General features: G+C 33.7%; 2 protein-coding genes across 4 annotated transcripts in view; both read right to left on the reverse strand.

The window, feature by feature from the left end:
• Positions 1 to 5,201, reverse strand: part of LOC108997054 (E3 SUMO-protein ligase SIZ1-like) — a 29,225-nt gene extending 24,024 nt beyond the window's left edge. The window contains exons 1-7 of the mRNA XM_018973140.2: positions 5,137 to 5,201; positions 4,856 to 4,920; positions 4,573 to 4,653; positions 3,813 to 3,855; positions 3,509 to 3,587; positions 3,119 to 3,281; positions 771 to 898 (exon numbers count right to left, since the gene is read on the reverse strand). Of these exons, the coding sequence (XP_018828685.1) occupies positions 771 to 898; positions 3,119 to 3,281; positions 3,509 to 3,587; positions 3,813 to 3,855; positions 4,573 to 4,653; positions 4,856 to 4,891 (530 nt within the window). The 5' untranslated portion in view covers positions 4,892 to 4,920; positions 5,137 to 5,201. The remainder of the gene's footprint in view (positions 1 to 770; positions 899 to 3,118; positions 3,282 to 3,508; positions 3,588 to 3,812; positions 3,856 to 4,572; positions 4,654 to 4,855; positions 4,921 to 5,136) is intronic.
• A 701-nt stretch (positions 5,202 to 5,902) lies between these two features.
• Positions 5,903 to 12,274, reverse strand: LOC108997148 (transcription factor GTE6-like). Of its 3 annotated transcripts, none has more exons than XM_018973303.2 (9): positions 11,999 to 12,274; positions 11,268 to 11,393; positions 9,651 to 9,866; positions 8,767 to 8,844; positions 8,091 to 8,315; positions 7,893 to 7,991; positions 7,585 to 7,643; positions 6,540 to 6,690; positions 5,903 to 6,425 (listed from the first exon to the last, which is right to left on the reverse strand). In XM_018973303.2, the coding sequence occupies exons 2-9, from the start codon at positions 11,391 to 11,393 to the stop codon at positions 6,222 to 6,224; spliced, it is 1,158 nt and encodes a 385-aa protein (XP_018828848.1). In that variant the 5' UTR covers positions 11,999 to 12,274; the 3' UTR covers positions 5,903 to 6,221. The 3 variants fall into 3 exon arrangements, with proteins under 3 accessions (XP_018828848.1, XP_035548511.1, XP_018828845.1); XM_035692618.1 differs by having other exon boundaries at positions 12,034 to 12,269; XM_018973300.2 differs by having other exon boundaries at positions 12,097 to 12,268.
• Between the last annotated feature and the right edge of the window lie 4,816 nt (positions 12,275 to 17,090).

Raw genomic sequence — 17,090 nt, forward strand, 5'->3', positions numbered from 1 at the left:
AAAAATAGTAGTAAAAAATTGCATAAAATGAAGGGCTCGTAATTTTGCTTCCAAATTATGTAAAATTGAAGACTAGTACAGGAAAGAGAATACAATATTTAAACCACACAAAAGACTAGCATTTAGCGATTTCTGCTGGAAAAGCTTGCTTAACAAGGAAATACAACTAAAAAATAGTAGTAAAAAATTGCATAAAATGAAGGGCTCGTAATTTTGCTTCCAAATTATGTAAAATTGAAGACTAGTACAGGAAAGAGAATACAATATTTAAAGTTTTAAACCACACAAAAGACTAGCATTTAGCGACTCATACAAATAAAAAAAATCTTTATTGTTCAACATCTCCAAGTTATTGGGGCCCTTGTGACCTTGGCAGTTGTCTTCTTGGGACATGCCAACCTGAAATTGACTCTTCAATTGAGATCAAAGAATACATTCTAAAATCCCAGGGATCTTTCAAAATTTTTTGAGTGATGGTGGTCTATTAAAATCTCAGGCTTCCTAAATATATTAACACAAATGCACATGCGTGCACGCACACGCGAGCGCACACACAAAGAGTTATTTATGGGTACAGAATGAATATGCAAACACAAATACATAATCGTGTCCTCACTTCTTGGTAATGGGATGTTGGTATACATCTAGGTCAATCTATCTTAAAAAACACCCATTACAAGGCGAAATGAACATAGGCTGCCTGGTTGGACATAGTTAAATAACTGAACTACACATAACTAAATCATTCATGGAAAATCTACTATACATACGGATCTGCTCGTTTGATTCGGCACATTTCACAATAGAATAGAGGAACTGGTGGGCTGCCCTCCAACGGCCTCTCAGGAACAATAACACAGCCAATATGTTGCTGCACTTGACAACTTGGATCTACACACTGCAGGTAGAGCGTCTCAGTTAGACATCATAACTCAAGACTCCACAAAATAAGTGAAATGAGGATCTATATGGCCTACACAATACATACAAACTCTAAGGAGCGCCAAAAATATATGGTTTATGATTTGCAAAGAAGACAATACACAAAAGAAAAATGAAAATGTAACAACTGCTTCCACTCTCAAGTAGAATCACTCCTTGTTTCATGAGGGTTGTGGTTGCAGTCATGAAAAAACAAACAAAAAAAAAAAAAAAAAAAATTAAAAGGATGTACCAAAATAAGCTGGTAAGCAAAGAAGGGGGCAAAATGGAGCCAACTACTTAATTATTCAAACTCAGCCTCATTCAAAAGAAATTAACAACCAAAACCAAGCTCAACTGCAATTGTCACATCTCACTTTAATAAGTCATTAGCGCTGAAGGAAGAGAGGAAGGGGATTACCGAAAGTTGAAACCAAACACTTAAAACGGTCAGTGATGCAAACTACTAATTATAGTATCCTCTAAAATATATAGACTCTTCAAAGTAAGAATGGTCAATGACTTCGCAATCTTTGATGACTTGTCTTTTGAAGTGTTTTCAAAATAGTGATCTCCTGAAGAATCAACATAAATGCCCCTAATTCAAGCTTGTAAGAACTTATTGGGAAAGGTTTGTTTCTTAGAACAACCCGTAGTTACTAGGAAGGCCACACAGAATGTAACGGGGCAACTTATATCATGGACCTTCTGTTCAAGTATGCATATCTTAACAGATCCTTCTGAGCTAGGTACCTCATCCTATAACCTTGCTATAAATCCAAAGAATCGCCCACAGAAACTTTTGCAAACAATACACAAGGAAATAAGAATAGAAAGTGCCAAGATGATCCATTTGCTTTAAATAAAGGACAAAGTCACAGAATATTTTTCCAGAATTCTTTTTATTTATATCCTAATTAATTTATGGGGACACTATTTTTTTTAAATAAGTGATTATGGGTACAATTGCCCGATTTCCAGATTGCTTGTTTCTTTTGGGGAATGTTTGGGTAACAACACCCCATCTGAATGTAGAGGGGATTTTTGACTAGATTTTTCATTCCCAAACATAAAACATCTACAGTGTAAAAAGTAAAAAGTAAAAACTCCTTAGAATCTTCAAAAACTCAAATAACCATTTCCCAAACAATATTAAAAAAATAACCATCTTTTTAATTATTTTCTACTCCTCTAAAACTCCCAACATCTAAACATTTCCTTAAGTCTTTAGAAGCACCATTGAGACAATTGTGTTTTCTAAGACCCCGTTTGGATGTTGAGGTGGTCTCAACCCATCTCATCTCATCTCAACATCCAAACACCACTCAAACACAAAAACTTTTCAATTTCAAATTTTCAACTTTTTCATTTAATCATTATCTAATCATTACAACTTTTCCAAACTTTCAAACAAAACACAAAAAATAATTCAAAATTTTCAAATCCAAAAACAAAAATTATATTCTAACAATATTTTTTTATTCAATTTTTTCTCTCTCATTTCTCAAAATCCCATAAAACATCTTAACTCAAACCATTTCACTGCTGTTCACAAATTATTTCACTACTATTTACAGATGTTTCATCTCATCTCATCTCATCTTATCTCAAAATCCAAATCAGGCCTCAGCTTTTCATACAACGCCATTGAGCATGAAAACTAAATTTGATTTTGACTTAGCTTCTTTGGCTAGAAAATTCAGAATACACTCTTTTGATATCGTTCACTAACTTGTTTGGCAGAAAATCCAGGATGGTACTTTACAATCAGCAGAGCTCAAGTTGTCCACAAGCAACCACTTAAAACAGCCTGTGTTGTATATCACCATCATACAACTCAAAGGCCACCCAACTAAATGATTAGACTCTTTAGCCGTATTTATTTATTTATTATTAGTATTAGACGTATTTCTCAATGAAATGGTTGTTGATTTCACATAAGTACCTTTTCATCTGAGTGATTGCCATATGTACCTTAAGTCCTCACTATATTCAGTCCCATGATAATCAAACATTTGTCTTTATACAAATTGAGGCTTAGGACATTGAATAATTTTCTTGAGAGTGTACCATATCCTAGATAGAATTCTTCTCGTGTTTATAAACTGCTTACGAATATTATTGAATAAGGATTAGAAATAGAAAAATGAAAGTGATTTTGGATTCCAATGATAACAAAAATTAACTATTACAGAACCTGAATCATGGACTCAGTAGGCAATGAACTTCCACAGGGGCAGCAAATCTTCACATCCGAATTGATAGAATTTTCAAATTCTCCTTCAGGCTTCAGACTGATGGTTTCCAATGCAATCTGTCCCTTGGTTGGCAAATCAGCCGATTCCATGTTCTGAATTTTCCTGGAGCAAGACAATCAATATTTCAGAACAAAGACCACAAGATGATAAAAAAACAATTACCGAGCAATTGGAGAAGCAAATAAAGAAGACTTTTGAATCATACAAAAAGCACACATCTGATCACAAATAGTCAAATAAAAATGAACTTTTGAAAAAGCCAAAAAAAATGACAAGTCCAAGATACAAATCAAGGGATAATATATACACAAGACCATTGAATTCTTCACCTGTAAGCATCAGCAATTATTTTCACCGCTCCATTCTTCCCAATTATGTTTTTCTTAGCTGAACCACGTGCAGTGGAAACTGCACAGAATGTTACACCCACATATGAGATGCTTGATCTGAGGGATCATGAACAATTTGGAGCCAAAACGAATAGAGACAATCACCAAGAGCAATACTCTAAACTTGTAACGGAAAAAATTCCAGTCAACTTAAGCATGAAAATGATGGAACAAACAAGTAACAAAGCATAGCAAGATGACAACAACACAATGGAAGGGATAATGATGGATTTCAACAAATTACCCTCCTCATCTGAAAGCACCAACAAGATTCTGTCCACAAGATCCTGCACAGTACATAAAAGCACAAGTACATGTGTATGAATAAACATTATTCAGGGAAAGCCAAAGGAAACAAAACGCACTTATGCATACAGAACAGTTCTGAAATTATCACATTTCTGCTGTTCTAGATGAAGAACTCCCAGTATAAATTCAGGCATACATAAAAGCTCCAAATTTATAATATGAGGGTTGCAGACAAACATTAGATGAAGAAATAGAGAAGAATTTAAATTACAGGAATAACTGCTTGATTATTCCACCAAATGATGCACGCCATATTGTCTGAACAAGTTGAATATAAGCTGGTGCATCACAAGATGATGCAAGCATCCTCCAAACACAAGGCACCATCTCACAGACGCGTGTTTAAATATTCACATGGTTGAATGTTTGTCTGGATAGCATTCAAATTCATAGCCCTGAACACTTAAAAAAGAGTATACCTGTGCAAAACTAATCAGGAACCCAATCAACCATCACCTGCTAACTTGTTGAGGCTTAGGACGACTATATACCAAAGGCCAAAAACTACCTACTGGTGAGAGTTTTTTTTTTTTTTTTTTGTAGAGGGTGGAGGGATTGATCGGATAATATTGTTCAAGTTCACCGCAAGGAATTTAAATTGTTCATGCTTGTAATTTCATAATCAGGAGCAACAAGCAGTAGACTTGTGCCCTAAGAAACAGCAAACAATAAGCAATATATCTTTAAATAAATACCTGCTTCCTCCCCTGCTTTGAAAGACCGAGCTGGGCGAGAACATCCTTAAGCTCTTTGATTCGGAAACTTGCCAACTTTCCCTACAAGTTTAAGTGCATGAGTAATGGACCATAAAACTAAAAAAAAACAATAAAAAAACAAATATACTAGCAATGCGAATCTTATACTGCCCTTAAACTTCTTAAACCAGAACACACAATAAAAGTTTCGTAGAATCCATTCTAATTCTACCTCAAGAAGACAATTAACAACTGGACTACGACATCCAATCGATGTATGTACCTGGCAATCCGACACTAAATCCATTTCTTTTTGCATGTACGCCCCCAAAACAATAAAATAAACTCCTGATCATCAACACCAAGTATATTAAAGCAATTCAAACATCGGGAAAGAAGAAATTCTGCTCAAACTGGTGCGAAAGAAACAAGAAATTGATCGCGCAACATGTACTGGTCAAATTCCAGACCATGAAATTGGGAAAAGTATAAATCAAATTCAATATTAGTAACGGTAATAATGAACAAGATAAAATAAAATGATCATATTGAAGTACGAGGTACCTGTAGAAAGTGTAGAGAACGAGTTTACGTAATTACACCGAGTCAATGAGACGAGTGAATTAGAGAATCGATCACCGAGTTAAGTTGCCGGAAATTTTGCTGCTAAGCAATAGCACTATCATTACTGGCGGCTGGTGTCAACCGAGACATTTTCAGCATTGTGACAAGGCGGACGTGAAGGCGGCTACGAGATATGATTTTGGGTTTTCCAGTCACGTCCGGGTTACGCTACCGTGCTTCAGGAGTTCTTGGTCAGGTTTCTGAGCGGCCATTGATTGGGTGGTGCGGGTTCCTTAGTAGGACGTGGACCAATGGCTCGTTGAAGGTGGTCTAGACCGGTGGGGTCTGGGGTCGGCGCGCGCTTCAGAGTCTCAGACATCATTGGTACCGATGCACCGAATACGCGTACAGCGGGGCTGAATTTTAAGGCCTATGACACGCTCATATTAAGAAATAAATAAATAAAAAAGTATGCCACGTGGTGCCTTTCCTTTAAGGTTTGTTAAATCAACACGTTTTAATTGATCATTTATATTAAAAAAAATATTTAAGATTTCACATTAATCAGTGTAAATAAAAATGATAATTTTTTTTTTGTTCGAATGTTTAGGCTTAAATTTAAGAATTGATATAAGATGTGTTAGACAACATAAGATCTCAAGAGACGGACGCACTTCATCTATATGAATATTATGAACCAACATGCATCATATGAATACATTTTTCTAACGAAAGGGAAACGAAATTCTTAAAACTGGCAAAAAGATGAAGACATTATATATAAACATCATTATATATAAGTGTAAATGTTACAGTTTAGGAGGATCATAAAATAAAGCAGCCTACGACTACACGCTATAGACATGGTTATATTTCTCGGAAATACTCAAAACACCTAAAAATGAGCTGGTCGCAAACAAATTCATGATACGGAAATATCTCTGGTGAAGACAACATCAAGTTCCTCGGACTCTCCATGTTCTCGTTAGAACTGTCGCATCCATTCTCCAACTCTTTGAGAATTAGAAATACACCCCGAGACTGAGATTGCCTTCAAAGGTTCACAATCCAACTGCTAGACATTATCATGAAGATGGCTTTTTACTCTTTTTCTTGACAGTTTTGGCAATAGCATCACAAATCTCTCTTTTCCGTTTATTGTTACTGTTGTTATTGTCATTGCTATTGTTGTTGTTGTTGTTTAGACCACCTGCAACGGCTGAACTCTTGCCTTGAGCTTCCAGAGCATCCTTCACAAAAAACTTCAACCTCCATAGGGTAGATTCACTCTGCATACGAACCACAATGCACTCGTTTACTCATTTTGTTACTAAGCAATTGTAATGAGAATCTATAAGATGGGAAATACTGGCCAGCACCCGTCAGGAAATCTAAATGATGACCTGAGCATCAATGTCAAGGTCCACCTCTTCAGCAGTTGATTGGAAGCATGGATTACTTTGAGCAACAATCTCCAAGGCCTTGGTTAGATCTTCAGGAGACAATTTGGTAAGTGCTGCCCCAAGTTTTCTCTTCTCTTCTGTAGTAATTTTTCTGAAAATAACGTTCTCAGCATAAGTTTTAATTGCTTCGGTAGTGATGCAAAAGTAACGAGGCATCCAAAACACTAACCCAATCATGCTATTGAAGACAGAACAACAACAAATGAAGGAAAACTGGATTTTGAAAGTTTTAACTACTCTTTCAAGTTAATTCCAAGTATACCTACCACCAGTCAAAATGTTGATACAAACCATTTTCCAAATTTTTGCAGTGCATTTTTGCATTAAACAACATAGAAAACTAAGGTTCTTTAGGCCATTCACAAGCTAATGATAGAATAATACAACAAATCACTTCTATAAATATTGCCCAGTGGTTCAGAAATTTTAAGTTTGTTTTAAACATGTATTCCATCTATATGCTATGGATCCTAGAACCTGTGTGTTTGGCAATGTTTTCTGTTAATAAAAGCTCGTGCATTTTAAGGTAAGTTTAGTTATAAGGGTTCTTGTTCCCGGTAAGAAAAACTATAATCAGCGGACAAAAGTTACTCTTGGTAATTATAGACAGTCAAAGTAGAACAGTATAGTTTCCCCCCCCACAAAAAAAAATAAATAAATAAATAAATCTAATGTAGAGCACATCAAACTCAAAAGAGTCATTGGCCCGTTAGATGAAGCATGGGAAAATATGATTCCAGTTTGATCCATTACCTTCATTGGATGACATAACTTTTAGAATTACGGCAAACACTGAATTAAACTTGTAGGGAAAAGGCAAATCCACATCAACATGCACATGTTCACAATCATAATCAACAAACAAATCCCAAGTTAATGCTGCTTTTGTTGTTCCCAATGGTTAGATTATAAGGAAAATTTTATATAATATAAGTTAGCCTATAAAGCCATATTTTGCAATATTAGATGATGCCATGGAACAAACCTGCACTTTTGAACAACCATTTCCCGGAGATCTTCTAACTGCATATCAAGCTCATCCAGCTGAAACGAACATCGTGGTGCATTGGAACAAAGTCCTCATCAGATTCCCAATGTATGATGATTTTTTTTTTTTTTTTTGGGAAGGATAATACAATGAGAATTAATCAGACTAGAATGAGATAAAAAAATTTGAAAAAAAAAAAAGGCACCTTCAACAAGCTTGAAGAAGGTTAGATCTATGAATTATATCAAAAGGCGTGTATAGTTTCAAACATATCCTAATAAGAAGCATGTGAAATTTTAACATACCTCATTACTCAAATCTCTCGCCATTTTGGCATGAGCAGCCTCCTGAGCAAGCTGCATATCAAACTGTGCCTCTGCTTCCTCCTCTTCTCGTCTTTTTTCCTGCAAGCACATTACTACTAACATTATAAATCATAAACTAAGATTATTTACCATACCTTTAATCCAAGAATGAGCTGTTCATGTTGGGAAAGAAGTTACCTCTTCAGTAACTTTAGGCAGAAGTTGCAGCCACTTCTCCTCAAATTTTTCCAGCAAAGTTTTGGCCATAACATGAACATCACTTCTCTCATCATTATATTTCATGGCATTTTTGAAAACCAACCTCACATCAGCACATATTTCCCTAACATTCTTATATCCGGTACCATCCTTGGCCTCCATTTGATTTTTAATTGTACTGAAATCCATGGGCTTATCAATTACCTATTATTCATCATCTGGAGTGAATTAATTAATCGCACATACAGAAGAAATTTAGGAACAAGAATGACAAGGCAATCAAGGACAGACTGTCAAATGTGAGCCGATGGAATATCCAACAATAAAGCTTAAGACCTTTTTTTTATGACGGGAACCACCCCACAGGTGGAGCCCTTAGGACTCACCCATGGAACCTAAACCCCCTAGCACAGCAACCCACCGCCATGGTCTCCCACTTAAATCGCAATTTGATCCCAGGTGGAATCGAACCTGTGACATGGGACTCATGAACACAAGTTCGCCCTTACCACTTGGGCTACCCATGGGTGGGTCTTCAGACCTTCTACTGACATACTTAAGCTTAACACTGTCAAATGTGAATAGGAACGCAACATCACACAATTACTATTATGATTACTGACATACTTTGAAAATTAAAAACAACGAACTTTACCTCATAGTAGTCATGCAGCTTAAGACCTTCTACATCTACAGGTTCCATAAAAGGCCATGCCCACTTGTGTTGCATAATCTGGAAGCCAAGGCAAATGCATGTCAGGAAAGATGAAACAAAATGCACCTATCATTTTGAATCTTACAGCATCTAGTTGATGGTCCTTGGCATTGGTGCAATTTATAGTCAAGACAGTCCATGTGTTTGACTTCTAGAATAAAAGAAAGAATAAAAGTACAGCATTTATATATGCCTCTCCTAGATGCGAGAGGAAACTTGATTTGTAGAAAATCAACTTGCAGAGAAATACCACGAAAAAACTTATGGAGAATAAGGTGCCTCATTTTTGTTAATGTTCTAATATACAGCCCACAAAAACTAAAACTGCAACAAAATTGCCCAACAGATCTTTTTGATGACGAGGGAACCACCCCACGGGAGAGTCCTTAGGACTCATCCATGGAACCCAAAACTCCAGGGAGACGAGCACAGCAACCCACTGCCATGGCCTCCCACTTAAGTCACAATTTGATCCTAGGGGAAATCGAACCTGTGACATGGGGCTCATGCACACAAGTTCGCCCTTACCACTTGGGCTACCCATGGGTGGGTAATTGCCCAGCAGATCTTGTTAATCTAATAAGTGAATTTCGAACAGAGGGCATATATAAAGATTGTTATCCAACTAAATTAAAAGAGAAAAAGTTGACATCCCTTAAGTTCCCAAAATGGATGGTAAATAGACTTCTGCATGGACACAAACAAACACAACAGAGATGCACACATGCACATACACATCTACAGATACAAGAGAAATCATATATCTAGATATATATGAGATCGCGAAAAATGCCTTAGCATAAATATATGACAGAATCTTTTACCTGGCGCAATATTGTGCCAAATTGGCGCATGAGCTCTTGCATTCTCTTTGCAGCAGCTGCTTCTCGACGTGATGCATCTTGCTGCTGCTTCTTGATGCTTGGAATATGTTTCTCCTTATCCTTATCCTTCACTATTGAGCTACCTTTGGATGTGCTAAGTTGCTTTTTACTCGTAATCAAGTAGAACTGTTCTATCTCATTCGCTCTCTGCTCAAGCTGCAAGGAAAAATGACATACTAACAATCTTTATAAATGTAAAAGAATAGACTTAAAAATGACCCAACATGATTAAAATAAACAACAACGCATTATTATATATGATTCTAAGCTAAACTCAATAGGCAAAATTATAGCCGCATTCTCTGGATATGAAAAAGCACATGCTTATCATACATCCATCAGATACCTACAGGCTACAGCCTTATTTGTTTTACTTTTTAGGAATTGTTCTTTCACCTTTTTTTTTATGAGTACGGAATTGTTCTTTCATCTGTACCATAAAATCTTGATTATGGCAAATTATCTACCATAAAAAATCTTATTCAGGGGTAAAAAACACAAACAAGCAAACCCCAGCAGAAGAAGAGATGTTATGACGGGTTTTTAAGTGAATAAGTAAATACTTAAACGTAGAATTAACATTTTTTTCTATGCTGTAGATAGGTACATTTTTTTTTATAGGTAAACTGTAGATAGGTAAATTTATAAACCAAAAGAGGTGTAAACAGGAGACCACCTAGAGCAAAACAAAGAAAAGGAAAAACAAAAAATAAGTCTTCACCTCCATATTGCAGGGTAGATAAGGGCAACCTACACACCAACTCCCCTTAAAAACTCTACTCCCACATAAAAGGGCCAAATACAGCCTCAAAAACCCCAGCACATTTGTGTTTCAGCGTAAATTTGATAATAAAAAACAGCAATCAATCAAGACACGAATGTTATAAGCCAATAAACACAGCGAGAAAACCAATGCAAAAATAAACCATTAACGTGTTTAAAGTGATATTCTATGTTTTTTTTTTTTTTATTTGGCAGCGGGTGTCCAAGAACAACATCCCGACTAACCGTGATATTCTATATTATTATTTCACAGGAAATACTTATAAAAAAATCAGTACATGTCAGCATCATAAGATCCTTACAACTGGCTATAAAGTGAAGAATGGGTTTAGATCTCTTGAAAATTAGAATATTGTATATCCATGTAAAGAACTTCAGCAGTGTTCTAAGGCACCCATCTTCCAAGTCAACAATACTGATCCTCCATTTTTCTGTTCAATACGCCAATTATCATGACAGGGAGGAAAATGTTATTTATGAAGGACACAAAGGCATTTGTGTACAGATTGACCAGCAACCAAATTGTAGATGTCGCACTAACCATCTTTTAAGGAACTGATACGGTAGTAAATTACAAGTTTGAGTTGGCAAGACAATAATCATAGAAAGCATACTATTGAAACGTTATTGCTTGCTGAACGTGGCATAAACCAAATAAAAAGCCTAAGACAATTTATTCCATTGTTTAAACCTGAGAAGAAAGTAACGACTTTGAAAAAAAAAAGATATACATATGGAAAGACGCCTAGTATTAATTGCTACATGTATTTTTACCTTGTCAACCTTCCCAAAAATTTCGTCAACGTGATGTCTGACTCCCTCACTCCCTGCAGCAGTATCATTAGCAATATTTCCTATTTCAACATTCCTGACATCTGGAATTGGTACTTCCATGGACATCTGATAACAATTACAGGATCATTATGTATTAGTCGCTTAATGGGAATCTTCTATGGTCGTAGATGCATTGAGACAAAATTAGAGAACAGAAATTCAAACCCAATTCTCACATGTTCATTATTACAGACGAGGAAACAAAAACCTCCGTTGAAATTAGCTGAGTACCGGGGGGGGGAAACTACTTATCAAAAGGGGGAAAATAAAGAAACCTTGACGGCAAAAAAGATAGAAATCAAAATTTCTTTTCTATTATTTTCCTTAAGCAATATACAGAGATTTTCATCTAGTGAAAATCCAAGAGATCACACTGTCGAAACTAGTACATAGTAATTAAAAAAAAAAAAGCAATACAAGGGCAAAAAATGATGGTTGAGGACCTGAGGTCCCCATCTAGTTGGAAAAAATAAATAAGATTATCATGAAGCTTTCTTAATCAATCTTTGAACTTCTACAGACAGAGAACATAAGGAAATCGATTCCAACTAGCTAGAGATTAAATCGTTTGAAGCCCGAGCATGCGTTCTACTTATATTTTGGATGCGCATACATATAAATATATACATACAGTACAGCACATATTCGTCAGCGTATACATAAATACATACAGAGATACAGAGAGATTGATAACAGGAAGAAGGACCCTAAATGTGATGTGCAGACGATATCTATTTACTGTAGCGAAATTTGGGTTTTCGGCAGCGACCGTGTGTGAGGTTACTCTGCTGGCGAAACTGGAGTACTGATCCCAGCGACGTCGGCTTTTTCCTGGTTTTTGTTTAGGATTACTAAAACGCAGTCGTTCTCTTCCCCCTTGCTTCTTCTTCTTTTCGGTTCGTTTTTTCCTCAGTTAACAACAACCTAACAATGGCCGCTCGGTTAAAAAAATAAAAAAAAATTGGCCCCTTGTACTCGATAGTCGATAGTCGATAGTCGTACAGAAAATACGACTGTCGTGAATGTGGTTAAATTGTGCGGGTAATTGAAAAAAATAAAAAGATAAAATCATAAAAATACAAAATGAGCTCTATAATATATACGATTACACGAATGAAGTAATTCTAGAGATCTAAATCCTTTAAAAAGAACAACCAACAATTATTATTTCATCATTTTTTTTTTATAAACAATTTTAAAGTGTGTAATTTCTGCATTTTTTCTTTAAAAAAAATAGAAATTATTATAAAAATAATTATTTTTTTATGTAAATATTATATTTACTTAATTTTTTTTAATAAATACGAGGAAATTGCACATTGACTGCAAATATCATTCTTATTATTTATCATCCCTTTTTTGTTTTTGAAAGGATATTATTTACCGTTTGTTATAATATTAAACCAAATGATCTATATAAATGATCTATTATTTTCACTTATTTGATGTTATATTAAGAGATAATGAAAAGATTCTTATTAAAAAATATGATTAAAATTATTTGATGTCATATTAATAGATAATGAAAATATAATTATTTTAAAAAATGTTAAAAGAATAATAAATAGTGTTTCTCAGTTAATCGATCAAGGCGGTAAACAAACTTGAAATGATGTCGTTTCATAGACAAAGTATATTCTTTCTTTTGGGATTTTTTTTTAATTATATTAATTAAGTTGATGTAGTTTAAGTTATTGGGTTTGAATTTGGAGGTTCAAAAAATGCTTTTAACAGACTAAAATGTCTTTTGGAGAAAAAATAGTATCTTCGGTAAATTTATAAAAATTGCTCTAAATATCTAAAAAACTACAAATCCACTTTTAAAAAAAATACCAAATTTAAATTTTTGTTAAAATGTTTTTACATATAATGTTTTTTTAAAACCCGCTTTGACTAATTTTAAAAACTTTTAGGTACATATTTACTAAACAGCAAATATTTTTTAATAATAGAGCTTTTTAGTATGAGTGTGGCTACTCTACCGCTCCACTTTTACTGCTGGGTGTACTGCTTAGTGATTTTTTTTTTTTAATACATTTAAATATATTTAAAAAATAAAAAAAATATATCAATATATTGTTAAGTATTTTTAACTATAGTCTATAGTTAAAAGCGCTATGGTGAAAAGCTAAATATCTTATCGTAATCTTAAACAGTCACTTTAACGATCAATTCTGGAAGGAAGTTAAAAATATTTTATATTAACCGGTATTAGGCTTTGTTATTATTATTCAAATCATTCTACTTACAAATTCATGTGAACGATATACTCTCCATGTTGCTCTCGAGTATAACTAAATCAAATTTTATTAGGTTACTAGCATGATAGGTATGTCTTCCATACCGATTTAAAAATATAATTTTTTTAATAAAATTATATAAACAGGACTTTGTATATCAATTCAATTTTACAATAGAAAATAGAATCTCTCGTCCATCCAATCGAAATGAATAACGTTAATTGAGGTATAGAACATGCAATTTTATTTCATTCATATTTTTCAAACTAAAAAATGACAATAGAAGGAAAATGATTTTTATAGTTATAGAATGTGTAAATTTTATATACTCAATTAAAGAATAAATTTGAACTAATGGTGTGCAACTGGGTTGGATTTAATTCGGATCTGGATCTGGGTAAGTCCAGGCAATTATCCGTCTGGATTGGATCCGGGCGGGTAAGATGAATCCGAATCTTGTATGTAACTGATTATCCGTAATAGGTTCTTATTTTAAAAATACACAAAAAATAATTTTATTTTTTTAAATTTCAAAATAAAAATTATATACAAAAATTATATTCTAATAATATTTTAAATTTATAATATTTTTATTCAATTTTTTATCTCTTATATCTCAAAACTACATAAAAATATTTTTTAAAATAATGATGTTTTCCAACAGGCCGTTGGAGGTTTTGTAGGCACCACAATATTATTTATTTTGTGTATTAATCTAATTAGTTATGATTTATTATTATTTATTTTACTCTTTGTAAATTAATATTTGCATTGTGATTTAACAACAATATTATTTAATTTACATTTTTATTTATTTTGTTATTTATTTTATTTAAAAAAACTTTTTAAAAAGTGTTTAAATTATTATTATTTTTTAAATCTAGGCAATTTAAACATGATATTATATATATTTTTAAAAAAGTGTTAGAAAAATATTTTTTTAAGTTTGAACTGATTTTTTGTAAGTATTAATAAATCCGGTTACAATCTAGATATCCGGATATATGTGCAAAAAAAAGAAAAAAATCATAATATATCCGAATTGAATTCAGTTATCCGCCTGAATTATTCAAATTAATCTGGGCAGATTAGAATCTGGATCCTGTTGCATACCCTTAATACAAACCTATGTAAAAAGTTTAACATTTTTATATTGAATTCTATTAAAAAAATGCAAAACTTATACATCCTAAGATTATATTTAATATTACTCTTTATATTTTATAAATTGAAACAAATAGAACATCGAAAGTCAAAAGTTAGATATTTTATTATTTTGATCGGAGCTAAGGCCTAAAGTAAGAAATAGATAAAAATAAAAAAGAGTTATACAATGGTTATAACTACAATAATGAAGTAACTATAGAGGTCTAAATACTTACAAAAGTAACTATAGAGCTAACGTTTGGATAGTCATATGAGATGAGAATCTTTAGAAAAGAATGATTTATGAATTATCAAATGATGATCATTTTACGAGATTTTGGGACAGGAGAGAAAACAATTTGAATAAAAACATTATAAAGCTAAATTATTATTAGAATATAATTTTTGTTTTGAGATTTAAAAAAATTGAATTATTTTTTGTGTTTTGTTTGAAAGTTTGAAAAAATTGTAATAATTAAATGAAAAGTCGAAAATTTAAAATTTAAAAATATTTATATTTGTACTATTTAAATATTGAGACGAGATGAGGTAAGAGCAACTTGCAATCCAAATGGCCTTAGACTAACTTGGTCATACGTCAAATTTTCCAATTTGGTATTGAAAATAAGATTTTGGACCCACACAATATGTAGGATAATGTTTTCAAATTAACTATACCAAAATACTTCCAATAAATTTATTGACGTTTTGGATACGAAAGTGCAGAGAAAATTGATTCGACATTCAAGAAATTTGTTTTAAAAATCTTCAAAATATTATATTTCCATGAGTAAATCTTTGAATCGATCGGGTTGTTTTACTCCAAACAACAGCCATTCAATGGGTGGTCTTCACATAGGCTTAACACTTTATCTATCAAGTGCCCCACTGCAGAAGAAACGAAAAACAAACCCAGCCCCTAATCGCGATTTCTCTCCCACTGTAGGATAGATGAAAAACAAACCCAACGATCTCCGCGACTTCTTATCTCCCTCTCCATCATGATCGACGACAACCCATCTCTCTGTCATCACACAAGGAACGCGAGCCCCCCCTCTCCACCATGAACAACTCTCCCCCTCCTTGATTCATCCATAAATCTCCCTCACTGCCAGCCTCTAATCATGATCCTCCCAATGCTGTTGACGACGTCTTTCAGCATCAACCCAGTGCCACTGACAACGGATAGAGGCAACATTGAAATAAGACCATATTGGCTTTGAACCATTAACCATCCTTGCAAAAAAATGTAGCTTCCAACCACTTGGGTCTCTACGAGATAAAAGTTGAGGAAATTGCCCATACCCAAAAAGATCAAAGCGGTTTGAAATATGCTCCTAGCTAACTAAACCATCGTCAGGTGGTAAGAAAACTCAAATGCAACAAAGAGAAATAAACTCCCACCCAAGAAGGTCAGTATGGACAACAAGTGCAAGTTGACATGCCTTAAAATTGTAAGTTTGTGTAAGAAGTCTAGAGGGAGACCCAAATTCATAGGTCTTCAAAGCTCATTATACATTCAATTGTAATAGGGGAAAAAATCAACTTTTGGTTTCAATGATTTTTTCAAAGAGAAGCATGTGTTAAAGTATAGTTTGTTTCAAATAAAAAGAGATGCTTTTGAATAAAAAACAGGAGAAGATTTTAGAATATGGGCACTACAATGGTAACAAAACATGCGACAAGATTTTTTAATATTTTCTTGCACAAGAAACTTCTCCAAGAGCAAGTCGGAGATGGAGATGGATTTGCCGCATCCTCAACCAAGCCTCTATCTCAGAATAAATATCACAACCTAACAAATAAAAATCAAAATGAAATATACGACAAAATACATTTTAGGGAATGCAATTACAGATGATACATTTAGAAAATATGCAATCCTAAGGCCACAAAATTGCAATAGAAACTTTTCCAAGACCAAATTGGAGATGGAAGAAGGGCTATATGCTATCATTAAAAATTACTCCACGACCAAATTTAAAAACTTACTATTAGAAAATTAACCTAACAAACGATAGCGGGAGGGCGACATCGATGATGGTGGGCGATGACAGCAAGAGAAAAAGTGCTTCAGAAAGCAACAAACGTGAGGGGTCGAGTGGTCATGCATATGAATAATCCAGTGTGATGTACTTTTAACTTAATATGGAATAAACCAAGTGTCAAAATATGATTGGTGTCTACCATTGGTTGAAAAACAACCAACCACTCCAATGCGGCTCTGTAATTCCATACATATGAATACATAATGTAAAATATAAATAAAAAATAACATACAAAGTAATGAACTAATTACTAAAAGCCTAGGAGAAAAACAAGAAAAAATTAAAATAATGTACTCGAGCTCAGCGTCACTTAAATAATTCAAATAAAC

This window comes from Juglans regia, chromosome 7 (assembly GCF_001411555.2).
Source record: "Juglans regia cultivar Chandler chromosome 7, Walnut 2.0, whole genome shotgun sequence".
Taxonomy (NCBI): Eukaryota; Viridiplantae; Streptophyta; class Magnoliopsida; order Fagales; family Juglandaceae; genus Juglans; species Juglans regia.

What these genes read in the sequence shown, in the direction of transcription:
- LOC108997148 (XM_018973303.2), bottom strand. Translation starts at nt 11,393, where the DNA reads ATGTCCATGGAAGTACCAATTCCAGATGTCAGGAATGTTGAAATAGGA. An exon ending in TTGGCACAATATTGCGCCAG is followed by an intron (nt 8,845 to 9,650) that starts GTAAAAGATTCT and finishes CTTGGCTTCCAG; the next exon opens with ATTATGCAACACAAGTGGGC. An exon ending in ATGGTTGTTCAAAAGTGCAG is followed by an intron (nt 6,691 to 7,584) that starts GTTTGTTCCATG and finishes CGTTATTTTCAG; the next exon opens with AAAAATTACTACAGAAGAGA.